A 24,855-nucleotide genomic window follows, 5' to 3' on the forward strand; every position below is an offset into this window, starting at 1 on the left:
TTGAATACACATAATGCAAAGCACTTTGTAAAGGAATACGAAAAGCCAGAATTTAGTACTTTCATTGATCCTCATAAGACAATGGGGAAATAAATCTTTGACAGATACAAAACTTAAGATTTTCACAACTGAAGTAACTTGAACTTTTTTTTAAACAGCTTGTCATGGAGTTTTGTGGTGCAGGATCCATTACAGACTTGGTGAAAAACACAAAAGGAAATTCTTTGAAGGAAGACTGGATTGCATATATCTGCAGAGAGATACTTCGGGTGAGCATGGATTTTGTACAGCATTCAGATGTTGATTGTGTACAGGTGTTAATGAAAAATATGAAAAGTCACAGGTTATTGATGAAGAGGAATTTGGCCTAGTTATTATCAATGCTTCGCTTAGAGATTAAAAACGGAATATGCTGCACCTATTCAACAGATCAGGCAGCACCTGTGGAGAGAACCATGTAAGATTTCAGGTCAATGATCTTTCATTAGAACATCGACCTTAAACATTAACTCCCTTTCTCTGCCCACAGATGTGGCCTGACCTTGAGTTCTTGCAGAAATTTTTGTTTTTATTTCAGATTTACAGCATCTGCGTTGTCCTTTGGAGAGTCTGATTCAGGACTTGGCCTGTATTCAAACCTTTGAAAGGGTGTGTGTGTGTTAAATTTGAAAAAAGTGGACACTTGACATCAAATTAACAATATAATCTTGCAGTTTCTGGACCAATTAGTGATGATGGAGCATGAGCTGAATTGTATGCACCATTTGCTTTAAAAGTAGAAAAAAGCTCATTATTTTATGTAAAATTTTCATTCCACTGTTCAACATCTTTCAAATTAGTAAGACCTGTCAAAATTACATTCCAAACTCTTCCCTTCATAGGAATTTTTTCGGAATGCAGCATGGCACTGTGGGCTAGCTGCCATTGTAGTCGCCTTCAGATTTTGAAATGTGTTTAAAACAGCGAGGTATTCCAGGCATCGCATAAGATCTGATTGTTTCCTTTCTTGGCTGTTGTAGTCTGTGGAGAACATTATTATTACTCCTTTTGTGGACAACGCATGAAACTGTTTTCAATTGGAAAAACCTGTATAGCATCTGCGTTTAATATAAAATCTGCCCATTTCCATCTCAGCAGTTTCAGACAAAGATATATAGGTACTGTGGCAGAATTCTACATTAAACTTTCAAAAACTAATTCTATAGCTATAATAAAATGGCCATGTTAAATTTTGCTGCCTTAGATGCATCTGGAACTCTCATCTCACCCCTACTTTGAAAATTGCAATGTCTCCCCATTTATTTTAATAAATGGGTTTTAGAATAGTTGATGTTGAAATGCCATGCCAGAGCCGGGAATTCTTTGGCAAGTAGCTCACCACGTAACTCCCCAAAGCCTCGCTGCCATCTACAAGGTGCAAGTCATGTCTGCAATGGAATAACCTCCATTTGCCTGAATGAGTGGACCTCCAGTAACACTGAGAAAGGTTGAGACCATTGAGGATAAAACAGCTTGCTTGATTGACACCCCACCCAGCAGCTTAAGCATTCACTCCTTCCTTTGCTAGTGAATGGTAGCAATAGTATGTAGTGTCTACATGAGGTGCTGCAGCAACTCTCCAGTTCATCTTTGACTATACCTTCTACACCCGTGACTAATACCTCCAAAAAGGTCAAGAGTAGCAGATGCATCATTTGCAAGTTTTCTTGCAAGCCCCACACCATCCTCGCTTGGAACTATATTGCCATTTCTTCATAGTTGCTGGATCAAAATCATAAAACTTGCTTACTAGTAGTCTGTAGATGCAACTATGCCCTATGGACTGCAGCAGTTTGAGAAGATGGCTCACTACCACCTTCTTAAGGATGCTCAAGACTGGGCAATAAATGCTGACCCTGCCAGTGACCCACTCATCCCATGAACTAATTTTAAAAGAAAGGAGAATTTGGAATCAAGCCAATCTAGAAATATTAATTTCACCCCCTTGCATAAATTGCATTCAGGCAAGATTATAAATTATCTGCATACTTTTTCTTTTGTGTTTAGGGCCTATCGCATCTTCATATACACCATGTCATTCATCGTGATATCAAAGGGCAGAATGTATTGCTGACAGAAAATGCTGAAGTGAAGCTGGGTATGTAACTAACAATGGTCATGGGAAGCCTGAATTTTAAAGGTTTGAACATGTTCCTGAGATAGCTAACACAATTTCCAAGCCATAAGCAAAATGTTTATGTATGCACACTTGCATAGGCCTTATTAGATGGAACATTCAAAATGAATAGACTATTTCCTTACCACTTGCAGTTCATTCTGAGTCTATAATGTAGGATCTCTTGATTCTGAGTCAGTTGTTTCATCTTTTGGTTTGTATTCAACAGCAACCATATTACATCTGAAGTCCCCAGACACTGTTAACACTGACTTGGTGTATGCCTAATCCTAATGAACTCTCTCTTACTCAGACCACAACAGTCCTGATGGCATAGCTATCCCTAGTTCCGTTTTAATTGATCAACCAACACACTCTGTTCTCTGATATAAATGCTCAGCTTGTTCACACATTGCCTCATCAGGAGTTTCTGGAGTTGTATTTTCTTCTTACTGCCAAACAGAAAACTGGTCTATTTGTACAAAACTCTGCTTGCTCCCCTCACACAATTTCTATGTTCTGAACTGTCAGTTCTGTTCTGAACTGTCTATTTTCCTCCAACTGATCCTGCTTCAAAGGACCTGGCTGTAATTCAATTACCAATTAGCGGTCTATTTACTTTTTGTTTCCATTTTCTCCTTAATAACAATCTCCGGTTAAGGATAGAACCTGACGGATATCATAACCAAGAATTATCCCCCTTTTTGAGTACCTGCCTGATTCACTTTTGAATTAAGGGGGAATTCACACAATAAGAAAATACAGGCTTTTCTTCAAAGTGCAAAATTCATCGTCCTGAATGCCTGCTCCATCTTTACTGTTATGTCAGTAAAATGTTCATCATTGATTCTCATGATGTGTAGGATATAACTTCATGTATTTTCCCAGCTGAATGGAATGGAGTTACTCGTATTTATATGATGGTAATTTGAGGTCAGTCTCCAAATTATCTGCCATAACTTTGGTAATCACAAAGAAACAATGTAAATGCACAGTTATGTCATTCCTCCATGTAAATGTTGATCTTTTTATTATAGCTAGTAAGATTCTGGAATCACTTCAGAAATTCAGCATTCTAATGCCTATAAATTTAATGTGTATGAGGCTTGTTACCAGTTAGCTCACTTTATTAGCATAACAATCCTGCCATTCATTGTATTCATTCTTAGAGAAACATGAATTTTTGGAACTCTTCCTCAAAAGGCATTGGAAGCAGAGTCTTTGAATGTTTTTTAAGGCAGAGCTAAATAGATTCTTGATTAACAAGGGGGTGAAAGATTATCTGAGATGGGCAGGAATATGGGGTTGAGGTTGCGGTCAGCTATGATCTTATTGAATGGTGGAGCAGGATCAGGGTGGCTGAGTGGCCTATTCCTGCTCCTAACACATGTTCATATAGCTATTGTGATTACTATGTACTCTAAATCTTTCATTTCAGTGGATTTTGGTGTTAGTGCGCAATTGGACAGAACTGTTGGTAGAAGGAACACATTTATTGGGACACCCTACTGGATGGCACCAGAGGTCATTGCTTGTGATGAGAATCCTGATGCAACGTATGATTACAGAGTAAGTTGTTACCTTTCTTTACTTCCAGAATCAGTGGTTAGGTCTCTTTTTTTTTGAAGTCATGAGATTTTAAAGAACTACTTTTATGAGAAGATAATACAAAATTATGAGATTGGGCACTACTTTGTGAAACACATCTGCACAGTCCACAAGCAAAACTATGGCCTTCAGATTGCTTGACGTTTAATTTCACTATCTTGGTCATGCTCCCATTTCAATTCTTGGCCTACTGGGACAGCAGTAGTTGGGTATTTTACAGCCTCTGGATTCAACATTGAATTCATCAATTTCAGGCCATGAACTTTGTCCTCCATTTTGATTGTTTTATTTTTTGAAATGTGCTGGTATGTATCTTGTTTTTAACATTTTTATTTTCCAATAGAGGTGTCCATTATTCTGCCATCAACCCTTGTTCTGAACCAATGCTTTGTTTCTTTACTATAGCCATTATCTCTCCTGTACCTTTTGACCCCTGTCACGTTTGTTATTTAACTTCTCCCATCCTCTAACCTATCCAAACCTTCCCTTTTGTTCTCTCCCTATCACCATCAATGGCAGAAAACCCAACGCTTCAATTCCAAAGAGGAGTCATATTCAGTTTGAAATGTAACTCTGTTTCTTTCTGCACAGGTGCTGCCAGACCTACTGAGTATTTTGAGCAATTTTTGAGTAACAATAATGTTTTGTTGTAGAATTTACTTACAGATAGTAAGAATGACCAAACCGACAACCAAATGCAAAAAACTTATGGGTTTGTTTTATTTTGTTTTGTTGAAGTTAAACTATCACAGAAATGGAACTACAACCTAGCTTCACATCTCTCTGATTATATCCCTTAATATCCTGATGAAGTAGTTACATTGGGATGCAGTTTTTTGATCATTTGATAGTCTGTAGCATTTTGTCTTCTTAATTGGCCATGTTTTGCATTTGTGCCTCTGCAGGCTTTGCAGCTAGGGCTAGGGAAGGCCCGGTACCAGACCCAATCCTGTCTTTTTCAATCCAGTCTGTGTGGAGAGTATCTATATAAATGATGGGGAGCAGCAACTCTGGCTCAATGTTTTTTTAAGTCTCTTACCAGGCCAGGGATACTGACAATAATTGTAGTTTATATTTTTCTTGGTTAAACAATGCTTTTTCCACTGAGAAGTTAAACAAGTACTCCAGACTGGCTTTGCCAGTGCTGTTCTGTAACTGATCACATGGATCTTGTCCAGCGTTGCCCTTGATCCCCAGAATTTCCCCTGGGGAATAACATTGTTTTCCCACAGGGTGGTGGTGATCATGAGTGTTTGTGTGACTGAACTTGCTTTCTTTACAGTTCAATGACGTATTGTGTTGCCCCCTTTATGAGTTGCTTTTAATGTTTTCAGTGAAGATGTGTGCAACTCATTTACATTGGAAATTGACTCAAACTATGCAGTATTTCTGTTCCAGATTTTTAAAAAAGGTTCAGAGCTCAGTGGTTGATTGTTTTTTTACAAACTTGTCATTATTATCTGTTGAAACAATAATGCCACCTGAGTTCTATTTCCTACAGCAAAGAGGCTAGACCACTCTGATAACATTTGACAGTAACGTTTTGTTGATTTGAGGAAAGAAAATGGCTGGTATACAAGTTGAAAGGCCATGAACAGTGGTGACTAATGTTTACTTTATCAGTTATGGTGCATAGATCTATGCTAGTTATTGGGCTAGAACTTTCAGTGAGTGGCACACAGTCAGATTTCCACTGTTGCTTGTTGCTTATCTGAGCTGGGAGCTGCAAATTTCTCACCCCACCCATTCCAGCTTGAGCTTGGTGAGAAAACTGATGCTCAGTAAGTTCCTGAAGCTTTGGGTGCAAAGTAGTAGGATTGATATGAAGTTAACCCATGTCCCTTTTTTTACAGCAATCTTTGCTGGCGTCAAACAATTAAGTTAAAAAACCCTGCAGATTGTGGGGGTGGGTAGGGGGGGTAGGGTGAGAGATGGAGCGGTGAGGGAGAATAATGCAGGGGTTGAGGGGAGGTAGTGGGTGAGCTACTATGGGGATGAGAGGCTAGTTGGGGGTGGGGTTGGTGGGTTGTGGGGGGGTATGGGGAGGTTAGTTGGGGGTTGTTGCAAATTTAGTTGAGGGGTATAGTTGGGGGATCCAGTGGCAGGGTGGGGGCTGTAGTCAGGGTGTCAAGTGAGGGATATAGTTGGGTGGGTTCAGTGGTGGGCAGGGAGGTGCAGTTGGTGTGTCCAGTGGGGGGTGTGTGGTCGGGCAGGTTCAGTGGGGTCACTAGCATAGTTACCCAAAAGTTAGAAGCCCTTTTAATCTAATCTTTTCCTGGATAACTATCCTGCGAAGAGAGTCAGGCCATCCAAAGTCTCCGATATAAATCGGAGTATCAGTGATTCCCAATGTAGGGCAGTTGCCCATTGGGTGTTTTAAACTCTGGACAGTTATTGAACAGTCCACGTTTGGGGACTTCAGGTAGAGGTGCCCACCAGTTGCAAGACCCTGGTGTTCAGAATTTCTAGCCCAGTGTTTTTTCTGGTCTATAAATTACTTATAAATTTGGTACGTTTATTTACTGCTTTTGGTATTAATGAGTGAATCAAAAACAAATGGAAACTGTGTTGTTCTAAAAATAAAAGATGCATGCAGGTTATTTCACTGGAGGAACATATAGTTAGATAAGAAATTATCCATAACATTATTGGAATTATTCCTCTTTAGTATCTTTGCAATGCAGATTTTTTAAAAGTTATTTTCCCCTCCTTTCCAGATTTAGTGCTAGGATGGTCATCTGTCTGATTTTGAAGCTACTTTCAAGTGTGATCTAGTAATATTGGGGAATTAAATTTGGGCAACAAAAACCCAGATTTTAATTGCTTTTTTTAAAAGACAGTTGGCTGCTTGAGTATGAGCTGACCTGATAGATTTGGACATATTTAATTTCATATTGTACAGTTATAGTTTGTTCAGCATTTGTGTTCGTAATGTCACTAACTTGAGAACCTCTCTGTTGGAAGGCAGTTGGGCATAACTGCAAGATGGATCGAGAACTGTTTGTGTCATCTTAGCAAGAAAGTCAACATGCAAAGCACTGACTCCAAAAACCAGATTTGTTCCCAGGCTGGTGAAATCATAATCCTATTCTTTTTAATTGAAGTTGTGCACTCATGTCTTGGATGCTTTACGGTTTATGGTTCTTCCTGCACATACCTTTGCAAATGCTCCAACAGTGCCACCCCAATCCAACTTTTCTTCTTCTGACTTCATCTTCCCACTGTTGCTGGAATAGATTTCCACAGGCTTTGGGCACTGCCCAGCATCTCATCCAAGTGGCCATTAGTCATTTCTGACTCTAGACCATGCTACTAATCAATTCTAGAAAAAAAAATCAGTGAAATCTGTCATAAAAGAGTTCTGACCCTGTCTACATACCTGCACTTTGCAGAAGAGGTCACAGTACGGTTAATCAGGAGTAGGAATATGGACTGATAATTTCTGTAGTCAGTGTGCTTGGACGTAAGGTGCATCTTCTGCAGTTCCAATATGATCATTCAACAGAGAATCAAATTTGGGACCTTCAGCTAAAAAGAATAGGATTATGATTTCACCAGCCTGGGAACAAATCTGGTGTTTGGGGTCAGTGCTTTGCATGTTGACTTTCTTGCCAAAATGACACCTGATTGGTTCAAAACTATTAATTATTATTTTGACTTTATACTTTTTTTTCTTTTATTCGGGGAATAAGAAAAGATAACTCCCTACCACCTGGTCCATGAAACATTGAATTTCCTACAATACTTTGTTAGAGACAACTACTACATTTTTAGGAAGCTAAAACTGAAACATGAACTTTGTTCCAAAAATGACATCTGTCTGTGTATTTTGTAGTGGATTTGATTTAAGAAAGCAAAGGAACTCTTTCCCATTTTAAATTGAAACTTGGCAACTGAATCTTTAAACCTGTATATGGTGGTAGGGTTATTTTTTTTTCATTCCAACCAACATCTGAGATTCGATTTTTTACGGTAAGCCTGGGAACTAATGTCAAAAAGGTTTTGTTAGGATACCAAGTATCATGCAGGAAAAGAAGTCCAGTCACAATTGAGTCATTTTTCACTTAAATCTAATGGAGAGAAAAGCTTATATTGAAGGTGATGAATCTCTTTCCCCAAAGTTTAGTTTAAACACATTTCATGATAATTGCAAAGCAGTTCTAAAAGATTTGCATGTTTTGGGTTTCAATACATTACTTTCTGTATTTAAATATAGCTAGTAGTTAATTATCAGATTAGATGATCTAGGCTGACACTTCAGGGCAGTATTTGAGGTAATACCATATGATTTGATTGCCATGATTTGCATAAGACCCATTTGTCTACCGAGGTGGTTCAGATAAATCCAAAAGCTGCTGGCATTATTGGAAGAGCAGAGTTTGTCTGGTACCCTGACCAACCTTGTTGCTTCAGCCAGCACCATGAATTAACAGATTAATTGGACTCATCTCATTGTAGGATCTTGCTGTGTGAAAATCAACTGTTCTATAACAATCAGTGCTCCTCAGAATGATTCATTCTAATTGGCATAATTTAGGGTATTTCTGGGTGATCTGCTACTACATAAATGCAAATATGTTCTTTGTGGGGGACTTAGGACATTGAGTCTTTGCTCATTGTGGTATTTGATTTCTGTTTAATATTAGACTTCATAGAGCAAGTGCAGTTACTGGTTGTGTTGTGATTTGTTTCTATTCTTTAACCATAATTGGACCTGACTGACTACATAGTTTGTTGGTGAATGCTTCAGTTGTTTATGCAGCTCAGGTTCATGTTGAGGAAATTAGATACTTGACTAGGATAACACAGTCCTTTTTTTTCTGTTGGTTGCCTTGGTTGAAAACTCTTGGTACTAAATGTTTGTGTCAAAATCCTTGAACCACAGAACTGTTGTCAATGTAGGTGCTATATTTCAGATTAAATATTGTATAGGGATACGCTTTATAGTAACAATTCAATACTGAATCCTGGAACGATAAAGATAAAGAATTGAAAAGAAAATGTGCAAGCTTTGTCGTTATCTTTATTGCTCATAGAAACGTTTTTTCGATTTTTCCATTTGGGCTTCACTTTATTGATTTGAAGAGATAGTGATGTGGTGGTAATGTCTGATCGAGTGACTCAGAGGATCAGGTTAACACTCTGGGAAGGGGGTTCAAATCTTACTATGGTGGAATTTAAATTCAGTTAATTAATAAATCTGAATTAAAAAGCTAGTACCAGTAATGGTAATGGTGGCAATGATCATTGTTGTAAAAACTCACCTGGTTCACAAATGTCCTTTAGGGAAGGAAATCTTCCACCCTTACCCAGTCTGACCTACCAGACCCACATCCATGTGGTTGACTCTCAACTGCCTTCTGAAATGGCCCACCAAACCACCCGGTTTAAGGGAATCCAAGGTGGGCAATAAATCCTAACCATGCCAACACCAACCACATCCCATGAAGGAATAAAGAAAAAAAATCCAATTATAAATTTAAATTACCTCAAACTTTGTTTTTGAAAGCTGTTAGTTGTGATAGTCCATATTTTGTCTTGTCGTAACTCAAGAGGTAAGACGCCAAATTAATATAAAATATGATTGCTTTCTAACATTTCCCAAAATGTTGTGTCTGGTGAGTCTGTATGTTGTTGTTTGAAAGTATTTTGGACAACTTTTATTATAATTGCCATTTTAAAGTTGGAATTCTGTTAGTAGCTGCATATGAGAGTTGAGGGGAACTAGATTAGAGGGAATGAAAGAGAAGAGTTTAGGGGAGAACAGCAACATATTGATTGTGATTTGATACAGAATGTTGCACTGCACTTCCTGTAGGCCAGCTGTGTTTTAACAGCATACAAGAGTTGAATTAACATCCGAGTTCAGTTGGGGTATTTCTGAACCTCTATCATTTCAACTCTTTATTTATTTCCTTTGCACTTTCAGGAACAAGAACTTCTTCAAACCAGGTCTGAGAGCCGTCTTCAGATAGCAACAACAGGATTTATATTAGGAATTAGAGCACAATAGGTCGCCACTCAACACATCCATGCATGAGCTGATGCTTCTTTTAAATTAGAACTATTGAATCTATTTTGATTTCGCTGCTCTTTCCCTCTATGATCTTACATTTTCTTAATATTCAATGCTTAAATTTCATGTCATAGGCTGTGATTCTCCCATCCCACTGCGCCAATTTTTTAGTGCAGCAGGCCAGGAGATTGTTGCAGCAGCTGATTCGCAGGATTTGTTCGCACCCCATTACCATCTTCCAGTGCCAGATTTTTGCTCCGTGCCAGAATTTGGCAAGGAGGTGCAAAGACCACTAACGTTGTCATTTTAATGTCAACTGAATGTGATTAGCGGGCTCAGGACTGAAGTCTCTGGGCCTGTTAGCATCTTGCTCCCATCACATATGGGACAGTGCCAAGGGGGCTGGGGATGTGGGGGCAGGGCATAGGGGTGATTGGTTGGGGTGGGGGTGTATCGCTGCCACTCTGCCATTCTGCATATGGATTGGTGAGACCAGTGATTGGGGCAGGCCGGGGGTCAGTCGGGGAAGGTGGTCAGCCTGCAGAGGTTGTGGGGGGATGGGGGAGGCTTGAAATTGGGGGTCAGGTTGTGCCTGGGAATGGTTGAGAGGGGCCAGCAATTGGGCCATCGGGGTGGGTGCGGAGGTGGTGGGGGGTGTTGGCAGAGAGCCATCGATGTGGGATTTGCAGGATTGGCCAGCGATTGAACTGGCTAGCTGTTGGGAAGACATCAGTGCAGGGCCACTACACATGCACCGATCTCGGCATTGACAAATCAGCACATTTGTAGTGGTCCGTTCAGCAGGAATAGGCCCTGCCGTCTGAAATTCAATGCTGTTCATACTGGTGGTCGCTGCAATACTTACAACATGGGAGATTCTTCTCTGAACTCCCACTGAAACAAAAGTGTGAATTACTCCAATTTTCATGTAAATTTGACACTTAGAATATTCTTGGGAGAATTCCACCTAAAGTCTCTGCCTCAATAGCTACTTGTGATAACACATTCCATGTTTTGATAATCATTTTTATGAAAACAATCTACTTCATTTCTTCATTCTTCTGATGCTATTCTTCATTTCCTATCATGGATTTCCATTGGTGATATCAATCCTTCCGTTCTAAATTTAAAATGCCTAATAGGAGTCCCGTAAACCTGTATTCCAGTGGGGAAATAAAGTCTTATTAGTAACTATTTCCTCTGATTTCTTGTGTCATTTTCCTGAATTTTCATTATATTATTTCCATGATTGTAGTATCTTCTATTTTGGGGTATCTAGAACTGCATGTAATATTGTCAACTGTAGCAACTGATTCTTTGTTGCACAAACTCAACAATGTTTCTTCAAAGTATTTTTCATGTTTCAGTGCATTGAACCGTACTTTGTCATTTCTCATCTGTTTAGATTCATAAAATCTTTACATTGCAGAAGGAGATCATTGAGCCCATCGAGTTTGCACCAATTCTCCAACAGAGCATCTTAGCTGGGTCCACCCTTTCCCCGTAACCTTACATATTTATCCCTAATCCCCATAACCTACACATCTTAGGACACTAAGGGACAATTTAGCAGGCCAATCTAACACAACCTGCACATCTTTGGATTGTGGGAGGAAACTGGAGCTCCTGGGGTAAAACCATGCAGACACAGATAGAATGTGCAAACTCCATTTCACTGACATATCTGTGTCTTCCAGCATTCTTTCCCCTAATTTATCATGCTTCTAATTTGACGCTACCCAAGGATTCTGCTACTATTCTCATGCTTTATGTACAAATTGTTGAAATAAATAGAAATCAAAGATTCCAGCCTAGATCCCTAGGCCGTGCCACTCTTCAAAAGATTTAACTTCTCTGTCTTTGTATCCTTCTGGTGAATTTTGTATTGATAATTTTTCTAACGTTACTGATAAAACCACACTTTTCTGTGATGCTCAGACACAGAAATCCCTGGTTAGGACTTTGGTTGATATTTCTTGGTACAATTGTTAGGTCAGTGGCTTGTGGGTTTCTCCAGTTATTGGATTAATGTGAAATTGCATAGATTGTACGCATCAGAAAATTGATAATAAATTTCAATGTGGTATTTCTTGGATGTTAAGGAATTTGCTTAACATTTGTTGCATTTTGTGCATTTATGCAATTAATATATACCTCATGATTTACATTTATCATTTAATTTTAACTTGGGCATTAATTTACTGTATAGCAGAATTGAATCACTTTCTGCAGTCACAGAATAACTACATAATTAAAAGCTGAAAAAGCTGTTTGTCTTGTTTTCTTGCAGAGTGACTTGTGGTCGCTGGGGATCACAGCTATTGAAATGGCAGAAGGAGCACCTCGTAAGTTATGTTGAAATGGCCAATTGTGTGATTCAAATGCTATGATTTATCTGAGATCAACATTTAAATTCAGTCAAACTGATGGGGTGACATTATCATTTTGTGGCTGAGAGTCCTAAAGTAAATGAGTTTGCTGAGCTATACAAGACAATTTATGATTTGCTGTGAATCAGCTATAAATGGACAAACTGATGCCAGGCTAGGACATGGTATGCTCCTGTAAGACTGGAATTGAGGCACATTGTAGAAGTGTGCCCAGGACATTTGCTATCTATATCTGGTCTCTGCAGCTTACCTGGGAGAACTTAATATTGATCTTAAGTGCATAAAATGGAAGTGTATTCCATTCCTAGCTTAGCTTAATAATTATAACAGAATTAGGAAATAAAAGAATGTTGAGTACCATAGTATTTTTGAATGTATTCAGTGGTTGCTTGGATTAAACTCATTAATGGTGTCGAAAGGTCACAACATCACCCAAGTCAATGGATAATTGAGTTAACGTGATAACTATTCAATAAGGCAAAGGTAGTCTGGGAAAAATGAAGTTGATCAATATGGACTGTAACTCAGAATTTTGTTCAGAATCAGTTATCCTAAATAAATCATAATAATAAATGGATCTATAAGAGAATTGGGTGGGAGAGGTTGGACAAGGAAAAGAAAGCTGACCCTTGTAACTTTAGGAAGAAGGATAGGAGACTTCAATTGGGAAAATTATTTTTTAAAATATGATCAGAAGGGCAGAGAGATAGAATGACTAAACAATAATAAATTCTTCCCACAGCATCAGCAAGAGAGATGAAAAGCTTAAAGGATGCCAGTAGAAATGAACTGATGCTGAATAGAAAATCATAAAGTGCTCTGATTGCTACATTAAAGTATTCAGTTGAAGGCCAACACTAATGTCACGTATTCATGGAAATATCATGTAACTTTGCAGACAACTTTCCAAACATGAGGTTCTAGACAGGCTTGAAGGCCTCAAAATAAACAAATCTGCAGGGACTAATGAAATCTCTTCCCAGAGTTTGTGAAGAATATTGGGATAAAATTTGCCAAGTACTGATGATGATGAATAAGTCACTGAATGCTGGAGAGGTCCCACTAGATAGAAAACAAGCTATCTTCAAGAAGGGGAGCAAATCTAATTTGGGTAATTGCATGAATCCAGCTTCAGAAACTAAGATATTGGAACAAATTACTAAGAACTTATAGATTTTCCGATAAAACATTTTTATGTTTGTTCATGAGGAAATAGTCCAATCCTATTTACTGTTGAGAATGGGAGGTGAGTTCCTTGTGAAAGACTGCTCCTGAAACTAGCCTCTGAAACTAAAGAGCAGTGAGAACTCAGTATACAAATGTGGGGTAGGACACAACGTGCATCATTGTGGGTGGAATAGAAACATTTGGGCATTGGGTAAAAGTAACACATCTGGCTGCTCTCTGAATTTTCCCATTCCACCCATGACCATGCCTGGCTGGCAGGGTTGGGAAATCCCAACTATGGTTTTGGATAAAGAATTGGTTGAAGGGAAGGAAACAGCAGGTACTTGTTTTGGAGGCTAATGGCAGGGTGGCAGGCAGAAGGAAGTACTCAATGGAGTGCACTAGGAGTCAGTGTTGGGGCTCACAATTTCATTTGTGAATGTGATTAATGACTGTGTGCCCCTGCCTATGTAGAATGGTCATTATTTGGAACAGTTTGCTGGTACTTCAGTGAAATAAAAAAAACATTCTGAGACAAATGACAAGATGGGGCATGTATTTACAAATGTAGTAGCAAGGATGAATTGAATAGTCTCCATCACCGATCTGCTCAGTAGTCATTGTGATATTGTAAAAGAGATGCTGTATGTTTACTGTGACTTGGGACTTGTAAATGTGATTCATTGCACATCAACATAACTTCTCTTAACTGCAGATCCATAAAGTATTAATAAAAGCAAAATTCAGCAAGTACTGGCAATCTGAAAGAAAAGGAGTCATTTTTGACTCTAAAATTTAACGCTGTTTCTCTCCACAGATGCTGCCATTCTTGCTGTGTTTTTCCAACACATGGCTTTTATTCCATAAGTGTTTTGTGTTTTACGTGAAAGTATATTTAGTGCATTCTTAGTATCAGTGCTTAAATAACACAACCAATATGCTGTGGTAAAGTGCCATGTCATTTAGAATTCATTTATAAAATAAAGTAAGCAAGTGGTATAATCAAATATGTCCCGCTGGATTGGAAAGTCTAATCTGATCAGATCACAATACTGGTTCTGTAGAGCCATAATTGTTTCTTTTCCTCTATTATAGAATGTAGATTACAGGCAATGCTCAAAATTATATTTTTAAAACATTTTTTGATACTAGCTAGCTACTATTTGGCATGTAGCTGCATTGACGCTTTCTTCAGCACATGACTTATCATTTAAATGCCAAACCACTTGTGACTTGGAAAAAGTGAGTTGATATGATTCTGGGGAAAAAAACATTTTAATAGAATGAGACCAAGTTAAACGTAGAAATTTGTTTTAAGTGAGGCTTGGGGGCATTCTGTACTGGCAAGTAGTCAATCCCGAATTAATTTCACACGCTCCCAGTTGGCTAATTCATATTCATATCTAGCATTAGATTTTTTTCCCTTCACTACCTCCTTACCCCCCATATCAAGTTGATAATGAGAGGTGGTCTAAGAAAATATAATTTGTGAGATGCTAAGAATATAAATCAAACAGCGATCCTTACACCCAGATATAGTCACATTATAATTTCTAGGCTAAAATCCATGCATCTTGTGACTTGCACAGTAGGTTAGAGGAGAGTGGGTGGAGAATTAACAGATGAACCTCAAATGATTTAAATTTCATGAAATAAATCATGAATTTTCATTTTGCTTTGGCTAATTTATATTTCTTTGAAGTTCATGCAACTGTGCTTCGTATTTCTACCTATAGCCCTCTGCGACATGCACCCAATGAGAGCACTCTTCCTCATTCCCAGGAATCCGCCCCCACGACTGAAGTCTAAGAAATGGTCAGTACAATTGTGTCAGTGGGCAAAGTTTGAGCAATTTAATTGCTTTGACTTTTCCTTTGACAGTTCTTTGACTTTTCAAAGCCTATTGTTAATTTCTTATAGTTGGTCAAATTGCACTTTCAAAGTGCAGATGAAAGGGTGTTGTGAATGAGAGATTATTACAATGTTGGTGCAAAACACTGGCTTGACCGATGCAACTTGAATTAAAACAACTTTTTAACTCTTGCTACTTAGTAAAAGGTGATGTTTCCCTTACAATCTAGTGGTTTTCTATCCTTTTTTTGCCTATTCTGTTCCCAAAGTGTAAGGTTTTCTTTTGGGGATTTTGATTTCTAGTTGATTAGTACTTTTCTTGTAAAATCATTTAAATTTATATTCCTACTCTTAGTGGTTTTAGCACATTTTATCACAATTTTTTTTGTGTCAATCTGCCCAAATCCTGAAAAAAGAGATTTGGATTAAATAAACACAGCTTGATGGCTACAAATTTTCTAATCCATATAAGTTTCCAGTAACATTACCACATATTGCCCTGCTGCTCTTAGGGAAAATCTAGCACAGAGTATGCAGAATTCTCTGCAGCACACGCAGAGTGCAGGCTGAAGCTAGAAAATTGGTGTGCAGCTCTGCAGCTACACAGCTAACTCCTGTCTTCAGATTTTAGTGCAGTCCATGCAAAGTAAATCTGGGGCATGGCTCTGGCAGATCGGAGCCTGTTGGAGAGGGGACCCCCCCCCCCCCAAAAATTAAACATCGGGGAACACACACGCACGTATCCGGAAGGATCACTTCTGGTCCTGCTGATGGCATGCCCCAGCCACGTGTTTCCTGGCCATGTGATGTGGCCTCTCGTGGGCTTTTCCACCAGCGTTGCCATTTTCACCCACAGTGAAAGTCTTCCCTCAAATAAGTAGGCATTGGACATGTTAAATTTATCTTTCATAAAAACTTCTATTAATTTTTTTATGGAAGAAGATTGCATTGAAAGCTAATTCTCTTTTCATTTAAAACACGTGATGCTGATTCTTTTTCACATGCATATTTTGAATTGGTCAGTGTTAAATTTAATTTCCCCTTCACAACCCACAATATGATTGACGTGAATACTATAAATTGTATTCTGTGTCCCTATTGTTTTCTTTACTTGTGTTGCTTGCAAATTTGACCATTTTGCAATGCATCCTGACTCAGAACCATATCACCATCTTAGGGGCAATTGGGAGTGGGCAGTTAACACTGGCCTGCCTGGCAAGTACTATTCCTGCCCCACAAAAGCATTAAAAAAAAGAATAATTTGTATGATTGAATCATTTGTAAGAATCAACAGCATTCCAAGCATCAACCTCTACAGTAATCAGATCAGTGCCTTCAGTCCCCACAACGTTCCATTTGGATGTTGCACCTCAATCCTGCATTAATTTCTCTCCCTTGAATTTTAATGCTTTCAGACCATGTCACAGGTTTTCAGAAAATCCAAATAAATTGTAGGGAGTTTTATTCTCCACTATAACAGTTGAGGTGTTATATGGTTGTTTAATTAAAATGCACAGGTTATCCAGTGGCTCATTCTAAAATGTTAAAAGCAAATAACCTCTGGCCAAGATAGAGTTTGCACCTTTGTTTTCTTGGCTCGATGGAGTAACTTGCAACTACTCGCCTCAGCGCACTTGATCTACATTCCAGAGTCTCGAAATGTTTACAGCATGAAAGGAGTCCATTTAGATAATTATGTTCATACAGGCTGTTCGCAAGAGCGGCACAGCTAGTCTCTTATCCTTACCCTTTCCCCATAGCGTTGCAATTTTTGTTCTTTTCAGATAATAACCTAATTCCTTTTTGAAAGTCATGATTGCATCTGCCTGCACCACACTCTGGAAAATGCATTCTGGATCCTAACTGCATATTGTGTAAAAAAAAAATTCTGTTCTCACCTTTTGGTTCTTTTGCCCGTCATCTTAAATCTGTGTCCTCTGGTTCTCGACTCTTCTGCCATTGTGAACAGTTTCTCCTTCGTGATAGGCTCCTCATGATTTTGAACACCTCCATCAAAACCTTTCAACATTCTCTCCTCTAAGAGAAACAAGGCTGGATGGAAATCTATCCAAACCATTCTTGTAAATCTTTTCTGCAGTCTCACTAATGCTGCTTTGAAGGAGGCCAGGTCCTTCCTTAAGTTTGGTGCCCAAAATGGCACAATTTTCTATTTGAGGCCGAACCAACTTTTCTGTAAGTTTATTATAAGCTCTCTTTGTGTACTCTGTATCTGTTTATAAAGCTAAGGCCTCTGCATACTTTCCCAACCTGCCCTGCCACTGGCAAAAAATTTGTATTTGTACACCTCAGGCTCCTCTGCTGCTCCACCTCCTTCAGAATTCTGTAATTTACTTCATATTGCCTGTTCTTGCTCATCCCACCAAAACATATCATCCCTGCATTAAATTTCATTCACCCAATCCACCACTCTATGCCCCTTGAAGCCTCTGCTCCCTTGAGGTCCACCTTCCTCACAGCTTGCAATACAGGTTTTGTGTCACCTGCAAAATTTTGAAATTGTGCTCTGCACAACCAAATCTAGGCCATTAGTATTTTTCAAGAGAAGCAGCAGCCCTAGTACTAACAGCCAGGGCACATCTCTGTATACCTTCCTCTGGTACGAAAACCAATTATTCATCATTATACTTGGTTCCTGTCGCTTGACCAATGTATCCACGCTGCCACTTCCCCTTTTATTCCATGGGCTTTAACTTTGCTGAGACGCCTATTTTGTGACACTTTATCAGACACCCTTTGGAAGTGCATGTACACCAACCACATCAGCTGCAGTAACCTAAGACCTCCCTTGTTATCTCATCAAAAAATTCAGTCCACTTGCTTAAACACAATTTGTTTTTAACAAATACAACCTTGCTTTCATTAATTCACATTTCTCCAAGTGATTTGTTGTTTTAGTCCAGGATCAGCATTTTCTAAAAGCTTTCCCACCACTGAGATTATATTAACTTACTTGTAGTTGCTGGACTTTATTTAAAAAAGAAATACGTGTTGTAACATTTGCAGTTCTTCAGTCCTCTGGCAGCACTCCTGTATCTGAGCAAGATTGGAAGATTATGGCCAGTGCCATCTCAATTTCCACCCTTTTCTTTGCTTCATATTCTTGATGCATGGTATCCAGCCCTGGTGATATTAACAACATTTTATTGGCAGCTTTTCTAATGCCTCATCTCTATCAATCATTAACCCACTACTTGTCTCAATTACCTCCTCTCTCACTATGATTTTGGCAGCATTTTCTTCCTCAGCAAAGACAAATGTAAAATTTATTCAGTATCTTAGTTATTTAGTATCTCTGCCTCCATTTGTCAGTCTCCTTTTAGGTCCATCCTTGGCCCCATCCCTCCCTTTATTATTCTTTCACTGTTTTTATGCCTGCAGAAGAATTTTAGATTCTTTGTTGGCTGCCTACCTTTTCTCCTTCTATTTCTGTTTTCATTCCCCCTTTGAGCATTCTCTATTCAGGCCTTATTAACCTAATATTTGTCATTCACCCTCTTTTCTGCTTCATTTTACTTTCTGTCTCTTTGGTTATAAAGGAAGCTCTGCCTTGGTGTGTCTTACCTTTCCCTTGGGAATGTACCTGGACTGAACTTGCACAATTTCCTTTCCAAAGGCAGACCATTGTTCCATTACAATTTTGTCAACCATTCATTGATTCCAATTTTCTTTGATCAGATGTGTTCACACTGTTTTGAAATTGAGTCTTTTACAATTAATTATTTTCATTTTGAATTGCTCCTGGCCCTTTTCATTGCTAACCTAAATCTTATGATGCTATAATTGCTGTCTACCTACATCTCCAGTGTCCATGTTTCACGATGGAGCTTAGGCCAGACCTCGTTGCAGGTCCCCCTTTTAGACTGGCCGATTCCCTTGTCCATCTACAGTCCTGAATTGGACAGGACTTCTGGTTGCAGCTGGCTGCAAAGCCATCTCCGAGAAGATCTGTCTGATGCCTTGCAAAGCTACCTTTGTGTTTCTGGTCTGGAATTGAACCTATGAACGGGATCCTTCCAATCTTGGCAAAATCCAACTCTTAATTGCAATCAGATTCTTAAAGACTTGTTCTAAGAGCTTCTAAAGAGTGCGTAACATTTCATAGGATCCCTACTATGCAGAAGGAAGCCATTCAGCCATCGAGTCTGCGCTGGCAACAGTCCATTCAGATCCTATCCCCATATCCTCATGTGTTTACCCTGCTAGTCTCCCCTGATACTAAGAGCAATTTTGCGTGGCCAATCAGCCTAAACTGCACATCTTTGGACTGTGAGAGGAAACCCACGGGATAATGTGCAAACTCCACACAGTCACCCGGTGCTGAAATTGAACCTGATCCCTGGGTGCTGTGGGGTAGCAGTGCTAACTGCTGCGCCACCTTGCCACCCATTTAGAAGAGTTCTGAATAATTATTTTAAATTATATACATTTGTTTTATTGCTTACAGGTTTTTAAGAATAGTTTTTCCAACTAATTTTCTAGACAGGGTGGTATGTAACTTTATCTTTGGTAATGCAACAATGTGATAGGGTTACTTTTGACCCTCAAAGGCCTATGTAACAAAATGAATTTAATAGAATCCCTACAGTGCAGAATGAGGCTATTTGGCCCATCGATTCTGCACCAACTCTCAATACATCATCTTAACCAGGCCCAATCCCTGTAATCACGCACACTTACCATGGCTAATCTCCCTAACCTACACATCTTGGGACACTAAGGGAAAATTTACCATGGCCAATCCACCTAATCTCCACATCTGTGGACTGTGGGAGGAAGCCAGAGCACCTGGTGGAAACCAGTGCAGTCATCCAGGGCTGGAATTGAACCCGGGTCTCTGGTGCTGAGAGGCAGCAGTGCTAACCACTATGCTGCCCAATTTTTGGCCTCAGAGTCACAGAAATGTTGACAAACGTACAGATCTCTTCCACCACTTTACACTACCCTTATAGTGCTGAGGGATAGGGGGAGAATTAGAGAATCTCGTTATTAAAGAATCTCATTACAACAATTGGGGTGGCACACGGCTGAGTGCTTAGCAACCTTAGCACTAAGGGACCTGGGTTCATTTCCGACCTCGGGAAACTGTGGATTTTGCATGTTTTCTCCATGTCTGTGGATTTCCTCCCGATGCTCCCATTTTCTCCCACAGTCACGAAGATGTGCGGGTTAGGTTGATTGGCCATGCTTAATTGCCCTTTTGTGTCGGGGAGATTAGCATAGTAAATACATAGGGTTATGGGGACAGACCCTGGATGGGATTGTTGTTGGGCAGTCTTGATGGGCTGAATGGCTTCTTTCTGCACTGTAGGGATTCTATGAATTCCTACACTGAGCGACCGTGTCAGAGGCAGTATCTGACTGCCATCAGTGACCTGCCTGCTAAGGCTGGGTAACTAATTAGGCTCAAGTACCAAAAGTTAAATTGATGATGCTGTTGAGATCTATCTGATGGAGGGCACGCACGAGCACTTCCTCACTGAGGCTGAAGACCACTATCTGCCTATAGATGGTCTTCTGGCAATAGGCCCAGTGAATTTTACATCAGATTCCTCTCCCAAGGAGCAGGTGTTAAAGGATAAGCTGCCATTATGTTGCGAGTTCTAGAGAAGCTGGTTGTGCATATTTAATTGCAAATATAGAACAAAGAAAATTACAGTAGAGAAACAGGCCCTTCAGCCCTCCACTACCTCCCCCAGCAACAAGTTCCAGGCACCCACCACTCTGTGTAAAAAAAAAAAACTGCCTCGTACTTCTCCTTTAAACCTTGCCCTTTGCACCTTAAACCTGTGCCCCCTAGTAATTGACTCTTTCACTCTGGGGAAAAAGCTTCTGACTATCCATTCTGTCCATGCCCCTCATAATCTTGTAGACTTTTATCAGGTCACCCTCAATCTCCATCATTCCAGTGAGAGCAAACCGAGTTTCTCCAACTTCTCATGGCTGATGCCCTCCATACCAGGCAACATCCTGGTAAATCTTTTCTGTACCCTCTCCAAAGCTTCCATATCCTTCTGGTAGTGTGATGACCAAATTGAACACTATATTCCAAATGCGGCTTAACCAAGGTTCTATAGTGCTGCAACATGACTTGCCAATTTTTAAACTCAACACCCCAGCTGATGAAAGCAGGCATGCCGTATGCCTTCTTGACTACCTTCTCCACCTACATTGCCACTTTCAGTGACCTTTATACCTGTACACCCAGATCACTTTGCCTATCAATACTCTTAAGGGTTCTGCCATTTACTGCATATTTTCTATCTGTATTAGACCTTCCAAAATGCATTACCTCTCATTTATCCGGATTAAACTCCATCTACCATCTCTCCACCCAAGTCTCCAACTGATCTATATCCTGCTGTATCCTCTGATGGTCCTCATTGCTATCCGCAATCCACCAACCTTTGTGTCGTCTGCAAACTTACTAATCAAACTAGTTACATTTTCCTCCAAATCATTTATATATATATATATATTACAAACAGCAAAGGTCCCAGCACTGATCCCTGAGGAATGTCACTTGTCACAGCCCTCCATTCAGAAACTCACCCTTCCACTGCTACCCTCTGCCTTCTTTGACCAAGCCAGTTTTGTATCCACCTTGCCAGCTCGCCTCTGATCCCATGTGGCTTCACCTTATGCACTGGTTTGCCATGCGGGACCATGTCAAAGGCCTTACTGAAGTCCATGTAGACAACATCCACTGCCCTACCCTCATCAGTCATCTTCATGGCCATTTTGTGGTCTTGTGTATGTATTAAATAAAGAATTGCCCGGTAGTGCAGAACTTGAATGTTGCTGAAAAATGAGAAATGTTGTCAAAGATTTTTGTTTTGTACTCATCAAGACAAACATAAAAATGACAAATTTCACACCACCACTGTTTATATACAGGAGAAAAGAGGTGCTGATTGGGTTGGCAAGTTGCCTCTGTCCAAGGCTTTGCCATAGAGAAAGCAGTGGGGAACTGCAGACACCCCAAGCCACCAGATAATTAAACCAAGACTAAGGCTTGAACAGATTCCTTCTGTTTGGAGAACTCAATTGATTACCTTTTTGGCAATATAGGTATTAGCACACTCAGGATTGTTCAGCAAATGTTGCCCAACTATGCAGTCACATCTAGTACAAGCAGCCAAAGGAATATGTTGTTTGTTTTGATCAGCCAATCATTGGGACATAGTCTATGTACTTGGCATTGCACCGGCACTGAAATTCATACTCTGCATTGTTCCATTGTGTGGTAGATGGAGCATCTTTTTGGACTGATGGCAACATCTTATAGGTGGGAGATGATATACCACATAGTACTAGTATGAAACAGCTTGTTTGACATGTTCAAATTTTTGCAATACTTTGCATTCCCAGGGTATTTTGAGATAGACTGCACATTTTGGGCCTGAATATGGCAGTCTTTGGTCCATTTGTAAGTTTGCATGATGCACAGCGAATTATGATCTATTCCGTATAGCCGTTGTTGTGCAGGATAGTTTTGGTGCACTCTGCTTCTGAACCAAGCTTGCAAGATGAGCAAATGGCTTGGGTTAGTCTTAAAATGTGTGTAGCGACATGAACCCTCTGGAAAGGGTGCAGAGGAGGTTTACCAGGATGTTGCCTGGCATGGAGGGGCTGGGTTACGAGGAAAGGTTGGAGAAACTGGGACTGTTCTCCTTGGAAAGACGGAGATTGAGGGGGGACATGATAGAGGTATATAAGATACTGAAGGGAATAGACAGAGTCAATAGTGAGAGACTGCTCCCTAGATTGGTTACAAATACAAGAGGACATGATTTAAGGGTGAGGGGGGAGAGATATAATTTGGATATGAGAGGAAGGTTCTTTACGCAGAGAGTTGTGGGGATATGGAACGCGCTACCGAGTAGGGTGGTGGAGGCGGGAACGTTGGACTCGTTTAAGGTTCAGTTAGATAGGCACATGAGTGAAACGAGGATGGAGGGTTATGGTAGGGGTTATTAAATAAGGGTTAGAACCTCGGGAGACACCGGAAAGGCAGGCTTGTGATTAACATTTTTGTCTTTTATTCCGCAGGTGGAGGTCCACCTCGTTGTCAAACGAGGGGCATGCACACGGTGGGTCGTGCGTGGGCTACTCTTGGAGGTTCCAGGAGTGGCCTAGTACTTCGTGTCGGTGTACGTGCTTGATCCTGGACCAGTAGACGGGCGCCGCAACAGCTCGGTGACCAGCACTGCTAGCTGTGCAGATACATGGATTTGGGCCTGTGTCTGTGGGAGTTTGTGCATTCTCCCTGTGGATGCGTGGGTTTCCTCCGGGCGCTCCGGTTTCCTCCCACGCCCCAAAGATGTGCTCTTAGGCTGATTGGTTTTACCAAATTGACACTATTCTCCCCTGAATCTGGCTAAGTCAGGGGTTCTACTCGTAGACACGCAGGGTAGAATAGGTGTAGGGTGATGCAGCGGCGCGGGCTTGTTGGGCCGAAGGGCCTGTTTCCCGTGCTGGGTTGTTCTTTGTTTAACCCCAACACGTATGTTGTTCCAACACACACATTGCCAGTGAAGGTAGGCTTGTGATAAACCATAGTAGAGAATCTAAAATAGCACATTGAGAAAAGGAAATGCGTTACACTGGTCCACTCTCCGAAGTTAATTTGAGCAGGGGATGGAGTACATTAAAGTGTGTAAGAAAATCCTTACATGTGCCTACATTCAAAGATTGCGACTGTGCCAATAAAGGATCAGAAATATGCACAGGGCAAGAGGTCAGGGCTCCAATTTAAGATAATCACATGAGCACATAATGTGACTTAACACTTACTGGAAGTGACATAACCTCATAAAAGGCAGCCATTCTCTGCAAACTAAAGGAATATGTTCAAGGCTTGTGCCTTCTTCAGTGACCTGGAGGCTTGGAGGATTATAGTTCCCCATTGCTTTCCCCATGCTTTGGCCATTTTGGGTCGACCTGTCAACCAATCAGCACCCCCTTTCTCCTGTAGATATAAACTGCTGTGGCCATTTGAAATTTGCCATTCTTGCATTTGTCCTGATGAGTGCAAGATGAAAATTTTCAGTAACGTCTTGTTTTTCAGTAAATAATATTAAATACTGTAGTTGACCTAAGTGAAGACTTATTTGAAGATAGTGTTTGAAGTAAATACTTAACGCAGATATGAACTGTCATTTTAAGTTGAAATTTAATGACAGACTTGATTTAAGGATCTGAACAAAGTCACGCTGTGTATGTGCATTTAAAAAGCCCCAGGTAGAATTAGCAAATGGATATCAAGTAATTCTGTCTGAAATTAATTTCCATATCATTGGCCATTCAAGCAAATCTTTTTTCTACACATTTGCAGGTCAAAGAAATTTTTTAGTTTTATTGAGAGTTGTTTGGTGAAGAATTACATGCAACGACCTTCAACTGAACACCTGTTGAAACATCCATTTATTCGTGATCAACCAAATGAACGGCAAGTTCGAATCCAGTTGAAAGATCATATTGACAGAACAAGGAAGAAGAGAGGAGAAAAAGGTATGTGGTGCAATACTGATGTCACTGCAAAAAACATTGATCATAGGCTTCTTCAGTTAGCAAATATAAAGTGTGAGAACATTACTCTTCTTTGACCAGGGCAAGAATTTAAACCTAAAAATTCATACATATGCATC

General features: G+C 40.0%; 1 protein-coding gene across 7 annotated transcripts in view; it reads left to right on the top strand.

The window, feature by feature from the left end:
* The window catches only part of LOC145348976 (mitogen-activated protein kinase kinase kinase kinase 4), a 315,280-nt gene that overhangs the window by 186,881 nt on the left and 103,544 nt on the right, over nucleotides 1-24,855 (top strand). For all 7 annotated transcript variants that reach the window (XM_080197144.1, XM_080197146.1, XM_080197149.1 and 4 more), the window contains exons 5-10: nucleotides 159-269; nucleotides 2,047-2,137; nucleotides 3,594-3,724; nucleotides 12,070-12,124; nucleotides 15,073-15,151; nucleotides 24,543-24,718. In XM_080197144.1, coding sequence (XP_080053270.1) covers nucleotides 159-269; nucleotides 2,047-2,137; nucleotides 3,594-3,724; nucleotides 12,070-12,124; nucleotides 15,073-15,151; nucleotides 24,543-24,718 — 643 coding nt within the window. The remainder of the gene's footprint in view (nucleotides 1-158; nucleotides 270-2,046; nucleotides 2,138-3,593; nucleotides 3,725-12,069; nucleotides 12,125-15,072; nucleotides 15,152-24,542; nucleotides 24,719-24,855) is intronic.

The sequence above is a fragment of the Carcharhinus amblyrhynchos genome, chromosome 10 (assembly GCF_965287045.1).
Source record: "Carcharhinus amblyrhynchos chromosome 10, sCarAmb.v2.hapA, whole genome shotgun sequence".
Taxonomy (NCBI): Eukaryota; Metazoa; Chordata; class Chondrichthyes; order Carcharhiniformes; family Carcharhinidae; genus Carcharhinus; species Carcharhinus amblyrhynchos.